At 45.7% G+C, this 12,775-nt stretch overlaps 1 protein-coding gene across 1 annotated transcript; it reads left to right on the plus strand.

Moving 5' to 3' along the window:
• The first annotated feature begins 5,849 nt into the window (after nucleotides 1-5,849).
• Nucleotides 5,850-9,587, plus strand: Spata45 (spermatogenesis associated 45). Its single transcript, XM_041635204.1, has 2 exons — nucleotides 5,850-6,120; nucleotides 9,568-9,587. Exons 1-2 carry the CDS (start codon nucleotides 5,850-5,852, stop codon nucleotides 9,585-9,587), a joined length of 291 nt encoding a protein of 96 aa, XP_041491138.1.
• Nucleotides 9,588-12,775: the final 3,188 nt, after the last annotated feature.

Genomic DNA, 12,775 nt, shown 5'->3' on the forward strand with positions numbered 1-12,775 from the left:
GAGATTAAAATCCTGCTGTGTGTACACTCCCCACCTCACTGAGACATTTTAGCTGTGCACATATTGAATGCCTAGAATGAAAATTTTAGGACTTTCCCTCCTGTGTTTTTGGTTTTCTTCCTCTTTGTCCTTTACAGCAACTGAAGTGAAGTTGAAGTTGTCGGTGAAATGAAACCCAATTGGTGGGTGAGAACACACCATTCTTCTAGATCTTAGAACTGTGCGTCAAATCTGGGGCCAGCCATTCCACCTTAACCTCACTGTGAAGGTGACAGGAATTGTTCAAGCTCTGTGATTATCAACTTCAAATTCCTTTAAACATTTAAATTCTATTTAAGGTTAAATATGGGATCTGTATTCCCCTAGAGATTCTTAAATATAATGTCTGACTTAAAAAGAGATGAACTTAAGCAGTGTTATACTGTAATCTGCTTGCACAGGCATAGGAGAGCTAACTGATTTTGCCTATAGTGAGATCACTGTTGGTAGATTGAAATTGTCCATCATGAGGCTGGAGAGATGGCTTAACAGCTACTTGCTCTTGAAGAGGACCTGGGTTTGACAAACATGGTTTCTCACAACCATCTGTAATTCTGGTTCCATGTAGGAGAGACCCAGCCAATCACCTTGCTAGCAGGGGGTGGGGTCCCCCGAGGATATTTTTTACTTATAAAGATTGCGGGCGTGCTCCCAACAGCCCCTTCTGCTTTCCTGTTCTCCGCAGGAACCTGTGGTTCTGTAAGTCTATTTCCCCATTAAAGCTGTATATATTATTACAGTCTGTCTGCATTCATTTACGCCGCTACAGTTCCATGGGATCTGAAGTCCTTTTCTGGCTTATGCAGATCTGGTGTGGCTCAGTGCTCACATTGGACTAGAATGGAGAGTGATGTGTAGGTGGTTAGCAAACCAACATATTGGAGGATGGGGATCAACGCAGCTTTAAAATGCAACCTGCGTGGAAAATAGTCTCTGAGAAAGGAAAATTTGTTGCTTGAGAAAAATCCAGGGTAGGTTACATATATGACAAATTATCACATTGTAAAATAATGGTATTTGGGCACAGCATGCATAACTGTTTGAATTAATAACCTAATCTCAAATATATTTTAGAAAAACTGATATTGAACATCTTTTTCAGCTTTCTGACCTAATTCCATTGGGCACTTTAATTTGTTATCAAATTCCAAAGACCTGTAGTGGTTAGCTCCATGCTAGGTAAGCTGAAGCTGACAGGGTAAAACCCTTCCTCCAGCTGCCCTGGAAGCAAGAGAATCCAGATATAGCCCTGGGTTTAAAAATGCCAAGATCAGCCGGGCGGTGGTGGCGCACGCCTTTAATCCCAGCACTCGGGAGGCAGAGGCAGGCGGATCTCTGTGAGTTCGAGGCCAGCCTGGTCTACAGAGCTAGTTCCAGGACAGGAACCAAAAGTTACGGAGAAACCCTGTCTCGAAAAATCAAAAAAAAAAAAAAAAAAAAAAAAAATGCCAAGATCATGCCTAATGGATGTGTGTTCTCTTGATAACCCTTTGCATTATCTGTGGCATCCTAAACAAAACAAAGCTGTTCCCATCCCCCCAACCATTCTGCATTGGTCTCCTTAGTTACCACATTTATCCACATTCATGGCTAGACTTACGTGATCTAACGTGTGTTTGCTGACGGTCACACACCTCCTCAGTGGACGGATGTGTAAGCCACCAGTCTTGCCCTATCACTAATTCCTGCGAGGAGATAAAAGAAATTCTGACTTGTATATTTTTAAAGTTTACTTCTTAAGATTTTCTTTAAAAACAGGAGGAGGCCTGGCAGTGGTGGTACACGTCTTTAATCCCGGCTCATGGGAAGCAGAAGAAGACAGATCTCTGTGAGTTCAAGGCCAGCCTGGTCTATGATGCAAGTTCCAGGACAGCCAGTGCTGTTACATAAAGAAACCCTGTCTCGAAAAACAAAAACAACAAAACATAAACAAAAAAAGCAGATCTCTTCTGAAGAAAGATATCTGATCTAGTGTCATGACACACATGCCTTTAGTCCTAAGACTCAGAGGCAGAGGCAGGTGGATCTCAGTGTGTTTGAAGCAGTCTGGTCTACATAATGAGTTCCAGGACAGCCAGAGCTACGCAGCGAGACTCTGTCTACAAAAAACAAACAAACAGACAGACAAAAGAATCTGAATAGTCCTTTGTGCAAAATATAAAGGTATTTCTTTTCTTTTGGAGATGAGATCATGTGACATTAGTCAGGAGGGTCCCAAATTCCTGGTCTCTTTGTTCCTCAATCTCTGTGTAGCTGAGGATCGTGCCAACTCCTTGGGCTCAAGATTTCAGCGAGCTCCTAGCACATCTCATGGACGCACACTCTCGTTTGCCACCGGGCACAGAATGGGCGCTCAACAAATTCAGTACACAGCAGACAGAAGCACACACAGCACAGTTTCCATGTGTTTTTTACGTCATCCCAGCCTCTTCCCTGTCGTCTGCTATACAACTCAATGAGAGTCTTTGTTCCCATTTGACAGGTGATTTACTATCTCACTGACAGCAAACACAGGTCAGGTCACTCATCCAAGGGCACATGGTTAGGAAGGACGTGGTCTCTGAGGAGACTTCCTCTGTTCAGCAGGGTTCCGAGAACAGAAGAGAGCTGAGGTGGCAAAGCTCAGAATGTTCTATCACCAGGGGACAGCCCAGTGGGCTGATTCCCACTGTGGACCTCCAAGGCTTCGGGCTTCAAAGGCTTGGTGTTGTTAAAGGTAATTTACAGTTGACGTCCTGTAGAAATAGTCACACTATTTCTCTGTGTATCATCCGTTCTCTTTGTTCTGGTAGTTGTGTCCACAAAATCACCACAAACTCTGAGCTAGCAAATACCAGTCTCCTATTATTAAGTTCCTATAAGCTTTGGTAAACCAGTCAGTGTATACCCTTACTTAGTGTTTGTTTGTAGAGTGTTGTTATTTTGATATGGAATCTTACTATATTGCCTTTCTGTTCTTGAACTGCTGGGCTCGAATGATCCTTCTGCCTCAGCCTCCTGGGTAACTGGGACTATCGGTATGTACCAGTGAAGCCTGTTTCTGTTTCGAGACACCTTACTTGATCTATATTGAGAACTCAAACTTGATTCCCTGTATTCCCAGCTAACATCTCAGGTCTATACAAAGCTACTCTAACACACTCTTCTACATGGTATGTCACACCTTTGCGTGTGTAAGAATATCGGATCGCAGCACTCGGGTCATCTTAAACGCTGAGAGAATCAAAACCTCACAAATGTGAAGAATAGGATGCTAAGTAGACCACAGAAAGTCAAGTCTGAGAGCCGAGGAAAGAAGGTAGAATGACCACACTCCTCACCAAGGGACCATGGCGGCAGGAAACTTCTTGCTGCTCTGAGCTGCCTTCCATGGACGGTGGGAGCCACAAGTACTGACCGAGGCTACAGATTTTTGTGATAGGAAAGCTTTACACAATCTATATAAATGAAGTCTGCAGTGCTTATGCTTCATATTTTCAACTATCTTCAATGCCATAGGTCACATACACACAGCTTATCTCCATCTAGAAGGAGAACAAGGGTGGAGACTGACCTGTTCCTGTGCCAGTCACAGGAAGGGCCACATTTCTAGGCTCGCAGCCTCGGCAGGCTGGTGTTCATCAGAGCCTCAGACTAGGCAGAAGTTCTGCTTTTGACTTCCTGAACATCTCAACTTATTTTTAAATAAGGACCCGGTAGTTTCAGCTTCAATGGATCCCACCAATTTTTTCACAACACGTGTAAACAGATAAGTAACCAGGGAGACCAATTATATTGTTTACTTATCAGATAAAATAACCTTTTTCTCAAAGAGCTAAGTTATGTGATAAATTACATGACCCTTTGTTGATGGGCAGTAGATTCTTGGTGTTAGCTCATTTAGTGTATGTGGTACTCGGAGCTGGTTATCCGCACTGACTTGTCAGGAAACGGAGACCCAGAGAAAGTGTGTGTGTGGCAGGCAGCAGAGCTAGCACCTGAACCCACACAACCAGAAGTCCATGGTTCTACCACTAGACTCTACAGCTGAGTGTTGGCTCAAATCTGTAAGTAATATAAAGGGTTAATTTTGTGATCTCGGGGAGCCGATCCCCATTTTTTCTTCTTGTGTACAGCAGCCAGAGGATAATGATACTACTAGAAGTTAGGCTGAGGTGTCAGTGGTAGAGTTTTTGTCTCAAATATGCAATTTCCAGTATCCCCCAAAAGTATCAAAAGAGATAGAACTTAGAGTTTAATTTCTGATAAATTTGTATCTTTAGTAAGAGACTATTTAATGATTAAATGAGGTATTTGAGCTAACTAGTTTTAGCTGTAATCTTGTTTGTTTAGTTTTGTGGGTTTTTTTTGTTTGTTTGTTTTGTTTTTGATTAAGGTCTCTATCATAACCCTGCCTATCCTCGAACTCGATCTGTAGACCAGGCTGGCCTTGAATTTACAGAGATGCACCTGCCTCTGTCTCCCAAGTGCTGGGATTAAAGGTGTGTGCCATTACACCCAAGCAAATTATTTTTAATAATTTTGTCATAATATTAATTGGTACTTAGAATGATCGGTTTTACTAAAGCAACTCAAATAATTTGATGTTAATTGTTCTATAGAGCATTTTAAATGCATTTAATTAAAAATTGCCAGTTCCAAATGCCAGGCCCTGCAGTCTGCATTCCCAACAGCCTAAGGTTTAGATTTTTTTTGAGAGGATTGGCTTGGCAATTTTTGAGAGTTTTTTTTTTTTCCTTACTTCTTCCATAGATGTCTAAAGAGATACATTTAAATCACTTGAATACCATCAGACTATTTTAGGTAGTTTATACATTATCATTTATATGTGTTTTTATTGCTGTTTTGTTTTTCTGAAGCAGGGACTCACTCCAGGCCAGGCTGACCCAGAACTTACTTTCAACGCTGCCTAGCTATGAACTCAGTGCAATCCTTTTACCTTAGCCTCCTAAATGCTGAGGTTACAGATATGAGCACCACACCCAGGTTCAACTGCTTCTTAATGGGCTTCTCCATTATAATTTTACTGTTCCAAACTGTGGCTGATATTGTAAAAGATACGGCTCTAAGCTCGCAGATTTCCCAAAGCAGGGAGATAAAATGGAAAAGTGCATGAGTCAGAGATGAGCCCATCTGAGACCCGTCACAGGCTGCAGTGGCAGGAAAATAACCTGAATTGCTGGGCATTGCTGGACTTGGCAGTATTCAAGGGGCAATAATGACCTGAGTTGGTTCTGTTGATGTGGGATTTCCATCTCTCTATGCTGTGAATATGTTTTATTACCATTGGTTAATAAAGAAGCTGCTTTGGCCTATGACCAGGCAGAATATAGCAAGGCAGGATATCCAAGCAGAGATAGAGGAAGAAAGAAGGCAGAGTCAGGCAGATACCATGTAGCCACCCAAGAAGCAAGAGGTAACAAACCAGAGCCTTGTGGTAAAATACAAAATAATAGAAATGGGTGAATTTAATATGGAAGACTTAGTTAATAAAAAGCTTGAGCTAATAGACCAAAGATTATGCAATTAATATTAAGCATCAGAATGGTTATTGCATAAGTGGATGCAGCAGCCAGTGAGTGGACCCACTGGGTGGAGAGAAAATTGGTCCAGGGGGACCAGCAGAATGGAGAGTAATTGTAGTTACACTCTGTAGCATGTTTCAAAACATGGTCTTGCAGAAGAAGAAAGTACTGGTAAATGTGGATATGACAGTGAATCTGGCTTCTGAGTTGGACAGAAAACAAGTATGCATTCTCAACGTGTTTGCAGGACGGCAAGAGTCAGCTGACCACCGGTGTCTTAACAAAATGGCATCTGTGAACAAGAGCAGCGATGTGAAAAAATCCAGAGTGAGCAAAAAGCTCCTGGAAGAGATCAACGAGAAGCGTGAGTCCTACTGTCTGGTGGAGAGGAGTAATCGAGTCAGCTTACTGCGAGTCCAGAAGCGACACTTCAGCCAGGCCTACCAGTCCTTAGCCAGTGTGCACGTCAAAGAGTCTGTTCCTGAAAGCAGCAGGACCTCCTGGGTCAAAGCGCCTCTCTTTGTTCACAAGGAGAGAAAGCACTTCACACCCAAAAGTAAGATAGTCTGGTGGGACTCCGCCCAACCTGCTGGAGGGATCAATACTGAGACTCGGTGGAACTTCTGGTTAAAAGAGGTTCCAGGGATTGTCCTGGGAGTCTCTGAAGGTGATGGATCTGAAGGCAAAACAGATTATCAGGTGTAAGACCCACCACAGACCAGAGAGTCACTTTCTTGTGTCTGTAGGACCCCAGACCCCACCACGGCCAGTTCGCTCTGTGGTTTGGTGTTTGGGCCTTGCAGTCTGCATTCCCAGCAGACCCATGTGGCTCTTAACTACGGATGGCTGGCGTAACAGCCACATTTTGAGAAAAGTTGCAATCCCTTCAGAGACCTCCTGTGCCACCAATTTCTGTTGTCTACAGAATTTTACGTTCAAAATTGAAGTAAAATGGAGTTTTATTAATAAATGTGACATACAATGCCATAAGAAGCGGTCATAAACCTATGGTAGGAAGCTGGGTGGGGGACTATTTTATTATTGTTAAAAATGGGAATTGTGATTCTGTTGTGTAGTCAAGGCAGGCAACTGGCAATGTTTTCTCATTTATTTGGAGAAAGTGTGCATACATATATATTCAATATAGCCAATACATTATTAATTTGGTTCACAAAGAATGGTCCCCATTAGCCATTTGTGACCATGACTTTGCATTTTACCAGTGTACAGGGTGGTGGGACAGTGTGACATGGAAAACCCAAACACTGTGCTGTGATTCAAGGCTAATCTCCAACAAGTGTTTCTTTTCTAAAAACAAACAAAACTCAATCATCTTTACAAAAGAATGTCTTGGCATTCCTAATGATAAAAGTACAGTTCTTCATTCTGCTGGAATTGCCCAGAACAACAATGTGTGGTTCTCACTTTGGTGGTGGAGAGAAAATCCACCTCTTAGAGGAACATGCATGATTTCATACAACAGAGTCTGACACACCTGGTCCCACCACGCATGATTTCATACAACAGAGTCTGACACATCTGGTCCCACCACGCGTGATTTCACACAACAGAGTCTGACACATCTGGTCCCACCACGCGTGATTTCACACAACAGAGTCTGACACACCTGGTCCCACCACGCGTGATTTCATACAAGAGTCTGACACACCTGGTCCCACCACGCGTGATTTCATACAACAGAGTCTGACACACCTGGTCCCACCACGCGTGATTTCATACAACACAGAGTCTGACACATCTGGTCCCACCACGCGTGATTTCACACAACAGAGTCTGACACATCTGGTCCCACCACGCGTGATTTCATACAATACAGAGTCACACATCTGGTCCCACCACGCGTGATTTCATACAACAGAGTCTGACACACCTGGTCCCACCACGCGTGATTTCATACAATACAGAGTCTGACACATCTGGTCCCACCACGCGTGATTTCATACAATACAGAGTCTGACACATCTGGTCCCACCACGCGTGATTTCATACAATACAGAGTCACACATCTGGTCCCACCACGTGTGATATCATACAACAGAGTCTGACACATCTGGTCCCACCACGCGTGATTTCACACAACAGAGTCACACATCTGGTCCCACCACGCGTGATTTCATACAATACAGAGTCACACATCTGGTCCCACCACGCGTGATATCATACAACAGAGTCTGACACATCTGGTCCCACCACGCGTGATTTCACACAACAGAGTCACACATCTGGTCCCACCACGCGTGATTTCATACAATACAGAGTCACACATTTCATCCCGCAACTTTCATGTGAGAACCGAAAACTAATAACCGCCAAACATTAACTCTTTCATATTTAGAAATTGCTTTGAGTTTTGATCAACTGAGAAATGGGATGGAGATAAAATGTTGGCTTATTGAGAAAACAGACCTTTACTGAAGAAGCTCACTAAAAAGAAGTCAAGTGGCCATTCCCAGAGCGGAACTTGAGGTCTGCTGCTCTCGGTTGAGAGAGGGGCAAATGAGAGAGAGAGAGAGAGAGCCTGGGGGGCAGCAGGTGCAGAGAAAATCATTTGCTAAATCAGGACCTGGGACTATGGTTTGCTAAAGGTATTAATTTGGTAGGTTTCAGCAAATACTAAGTTATACACATCACTTGCTACATAGTGAGAGCCTCTGTTTGGAAGACAGTGCTCTCCATCATGAGTGTTGAAGGGTGAGGGGGGACAAGGCTGGCCCTGTGGTCCTCTCAGGGACCTCTCATGCAAGCAGCTGGCAGACTGTGTGAGTTACTTTCTGTCACTGTGATAGGACACTGTCACCAAGGCAGCCTATAGAAGGAAGTGCTCACTGTGGGTTACAGCTCCAGAGGGTGAGAGTCCATATGTCAGGTGGAGGCGGCAGGCAAGGAGCAGGATGCCGAGAGCTTACATCTTGAACCTGGACCACAACGCTGAGCACTATCTGAAGGGAGAGTGAAGCCTTAACCTCTCAAAGCTCAATCCCAGGGACACACTTCTTCCGGCAAGACCACATCCCCTAAACGTCCCCAGACAGCACCGTGAACATGTTCCAACGCATGAGCCTGTGGGCACATTCCCATTCAAACCACTGCCAGAGGCCCTCCGTTCAGTCTCTTTTCTGATAACCCGTATCTTCATTTCTGACCTCTCTGGCCTTCAGCTATGGATGCTGTCCATCCTCACACTGCTGCTCTACGTGAGGTCAGTTTAATACTAAACTGCAGTTTAGTATTGCTGAGACAAACTCCTGTGATCACCAGCCTTACCTTCTCATCTGGGAAAGCTGCCAGAGTGGAGCTCTGCCCTCATGCTCAGTGTGTGAGCGAGTCCTGTCTGTCTCCTCTCCAGAATCAATGCTGAATCTGAACCCTGCCAGCACGCTGGCCCTCTGGCTACCCAGCTTGCACCCTTTCTGCTCCCACATTTACTTCCCAGGACAGCCCGAGCGAACTGTTTAGAACGGGCCACCTGCTGCATACAACTCCTGTGTTCCCTACCACGCTGAGGATAAAATCCGCTCCCTCCCCTCCCGTGCCGCCTGACTCTCCCAAACAGTCCCAGGTGCACATCTCCCTGCTCACCTGGTATCTTCGCTTTGCTTTTTTCCTCTTCTGGGACATGCCGAGCTGGCTCCCGCCTCAGGGACTTGGCACAAGCTCCTCTTCCTGCCTTTCTGTCTCTGTCTATCTCTCTCTATGTGTGCATGTGTGTGTGTGTCTCTCTCTTTCTGTGTGTATGTGTGCATGTATGTGTGTTTGTCCCTCTGTGTGTGTACATGTGTGTCTATCTGTCTCTCTGTGTATGTGTGTGTCCACTGTTAATCCCAGCATGAGAATAAAGAAGTGAAAACTCTGCCCTTCAGGTTATTCTAAAAACTGCAATAGATTAGATTACTGAAATGTATCTTTTTGATGTTTTGCTAGGCTAGCCTTTAGTGGTTGAGCCATCTCACTAGCCCAATAAATGTATTTTTTTATCTTTCAGATAATGCCATATTTGGATAAAGTACATGTCGTCCAGAGACACACAAATAAATTCTCTTCCATCAATCTTCAATGTCTGTGAATTACTTAGAAATACTAACTATAAAAGAAACTGACCTGGTGTCAGGAGGACAGTGAATTTCAGGCCAGCCGGGGTCATATCTCAGGTCCTTGTCCCTGAAAGGGCTGGAGACAGGTAACAAAATAAGACTAGAGCTAACCTTTCCCTTCCCAACGTAAATGGCTGGTTTCAAGAACCCTGAGCCTGGGTACTGACAGAAGAGATGAAACTCTTGGTTCACAGCAAGACAACTCTGGCTCTAGCTAATTCTCTGGCCCCCAGCCCACTGCCTCAGGACCCTCAGGGCTAGGCAAAGCTCCAGGTAGAGACAGGTTTGGGTTGCACAGTAGAGGATCCCGCTGAGCATAAACAGCCCGGCCTTTGCCGATAAGGAGACTTTATCTTTATTGTACCAGGTAACGAGGCCTACCTCAGGTCCAGAGGGAGACCTTATCTCTGTCTTCTGAGGTGATCACCTGGTACCAAGACTATCAGAGCCTCTGTTCCCTGCCTGGACAGGAACGAGAGGCCAAACCTACAGTTTGTACCCTAAGCAGCCCCATTAGAGATGACAAGGCTCAATATTCTTTAGGCGCCAGCACAGAGCCATGAATGCCAGGTTACACACAGCCTCCCTTCCCTGGCCCCATCCCGCCTCTCCTGTAGGTGTGGCTCTGCTTTCTTAGAACTGGCTGCAATTCTCTGGCTCCCTCGCCTTCCTGTGGTTTAAATCCTACCTCCTTCCTAATACCTTCCTTCAGCCCTTCCCATTACATACTTCTACTTTGCCCTGTGTACCCTATAGCAGTCTTGAGGTAAAGCCAGAAACTCAGAAGTAGTTGTATTTGAACTCTGACCCTACCTGAAACAGCAGACATTCTCACCTCCCAGGAGTGCTCCCTTTAGGTCAGTGTTCCCGCAGTCAGCATGTGGTAACAGGCGTTTCTTTTCTGCCCTGGCTTCCTGTAGGCCCTCAGTTCAGCCTACTAACGTGTACGCAGGATTCCTGCTGCTTCCCCAGTTCTCTGGGATGAACATTAGTGGTGCAGCATGGACAGCGGGAACTTCCTCTCTAAGCTCCGACAGACTTACGTGTCCTTTCTCAGCACCGCAGTGTGCTCAGAGAGACGAGATGGCAGAGCCAGAGGCCAAACAAAACCAACCAGACAGTGACCAGCTAAGGAGGCCCCTGGACAAGAAGGGCCCAGGTCAATCCAAGGCCTGGGTTGATTCCTCAGCATGAATGGGCTGTGTGAGGATACTCAGACATAAAAGCCCTTACTCGTTTGTACTTTTCCTTGAGTAGAAGAGACTCCACTCAGGAGCAGAGACCAGAGAATATGCACATTTCTCTTAGAGATTTTGCTGAATTTTGGAATTATAACCCCCTTTGTAGGCTCTTCCTTCTTCCAGGAGCCTGTGAGACCAGTTACAGAGCAGTCTGGACTTCAACCGTTGTTCCAGGACACATCTTTAATCTCAGCACTCAGCAGGCAGGGGCAGACGAATGTCTGTTAGTTCAAGGCCAGCCTGAGTGGTGTACGTAGTGAGTTTCAGGCTTGCTAGGCTTTCAGGGGGTTGGGGATGGGGGACAGAAATGAAAAACAATTTGCTGTGGCCACATTGGGAGGAAGTCAAGAGGCCATCATCAGGATACGTGCATGGGGTTTAGATTTAAACAGAGGGGGCGTGTATGTCTAAGTCATCCTGGTCAAGAGGTACTGTCAGCCATGGTTGGCACATCAGTGTCCAGGTTCTGATCTGTCCCAGAAGGCGAACTGCTAAGTTGTCAGACCTGTATAATCTCTTCTTGCCAGACAAGTTCCTCCTTCAGCTGGCACCAGATTAAAGTCTCTTTTCTATAAGCTTGTGATTTCTGGGGAAATTCTAGTTCCTTGTTTTAATTTCTGACAGCCAACCAAAAGGAGAAAGCAAAAGTGTCTCTAGAATAACGAAAGGTCTTGAATGGGGGTTCCCGGGGACACTGTGACAGACCGGTGCTGTTAATAAAAGGGGTATTAATGTTAGAATAACGAAAGGTCTTGAATGGGGGTTCCCAGGGACCCTGGGACAGACAGGTGCTGTTAATAAAAGGGGTATTAATGTCAGGACAGACAACAACATGGCAGGGATTCTGAGGAAAGTTCAGATAACATGGTGGGGGCTCTGAAGGAGGAACTGGGACCCGCAGAAGTGGAGGTTTCACAGTACAAGCCCGTAGTCAGGCTCCGATTCACAGGCAGGAGGCAGGGGAGGGTGGGGAGCAGGATGAGTGGCTACCAATACCCTTTGATGTAAACTCACTCCCCCAGATGAGAAGTCCTGAGACTTGGAAGCATGTTACCTAGAGGTTCACGGTGTTCTCTGCGGGATGCCTGTCAGCAACCTGTGAGAACGACTGCCACAGGCACTGTGACCAAGCAGCAGATGAAGTAAACATTACAGTCTTAAAAATATCTTCACCCAGATGCCAGATTAGTACCATATCACAATGGCTACCATCACCCCATTCCAGCCCATCATCCTGGGCCGAATCATGGTGCCCTAACTTCAGTGCTTAAGCACAGATGACAGGCTTCCCGACTCCAGGATCAATTAACAGGTGTATGCACAGGCTGGGTCAGTCTCTTTTCTCCATCAACAGCCTGCATCACAGAGGCCTGCTCACATCCCCGAAGGTAAGCTTTTCCTACTAGCCAGGTGCTGCGGTGTGGGGCTCAGGTGCAGCTGCTTGGGAAGCTGGGTCAGCCTAGGCCACACAGTGAAGCTTGTCTCTTTAAAGGGGTGGGTATCTCAGGGTTCTCACAGCTGCTCTTTCTTCTGGAAAAGGCCCCCTTCCCTGCACAACTCAGACCTGGTTCCCTCCTGCGTGGGCGCCTCGGCTAGGAATCACGCCAGAGGCACACTGGCCACATCTGAAGTGTATCGAATTCTCCATGCACACGCTAATTATTACATATTCAAAGTAAAAAATCCATGGATTCTCTATAAGCTTATTGTTAAGCGGGGGAAAGTGGGTTGGGGCTCCTTGAGGCTTTCTCCCGTTAAGTGGGCACTCAGTCCAGAAGTCAGTGTGTCTGTGGGGTTTCCCCGTCGACTCCGGGATCAGCGGATTGAAAGCTGGAACCCAGAGTTGCAGTAGCCAAGC

Source organism: Microtus oregoni, unplaced genomic scaffold (genome assembly GCF_018167655.1).
Source record: "Microtus oregoni isolate MIOR12 unplaced genomic scaffold, Mior012 000047F_ref0000412, whole genome shotgun sequence".
In the NCBI taxonomy this organism is placed as follows: Eukaryota; Metazoa; Chordata; class Mammalia; order Rodentia; family Cricetidae; genus Microtus; species Microtus oregoni.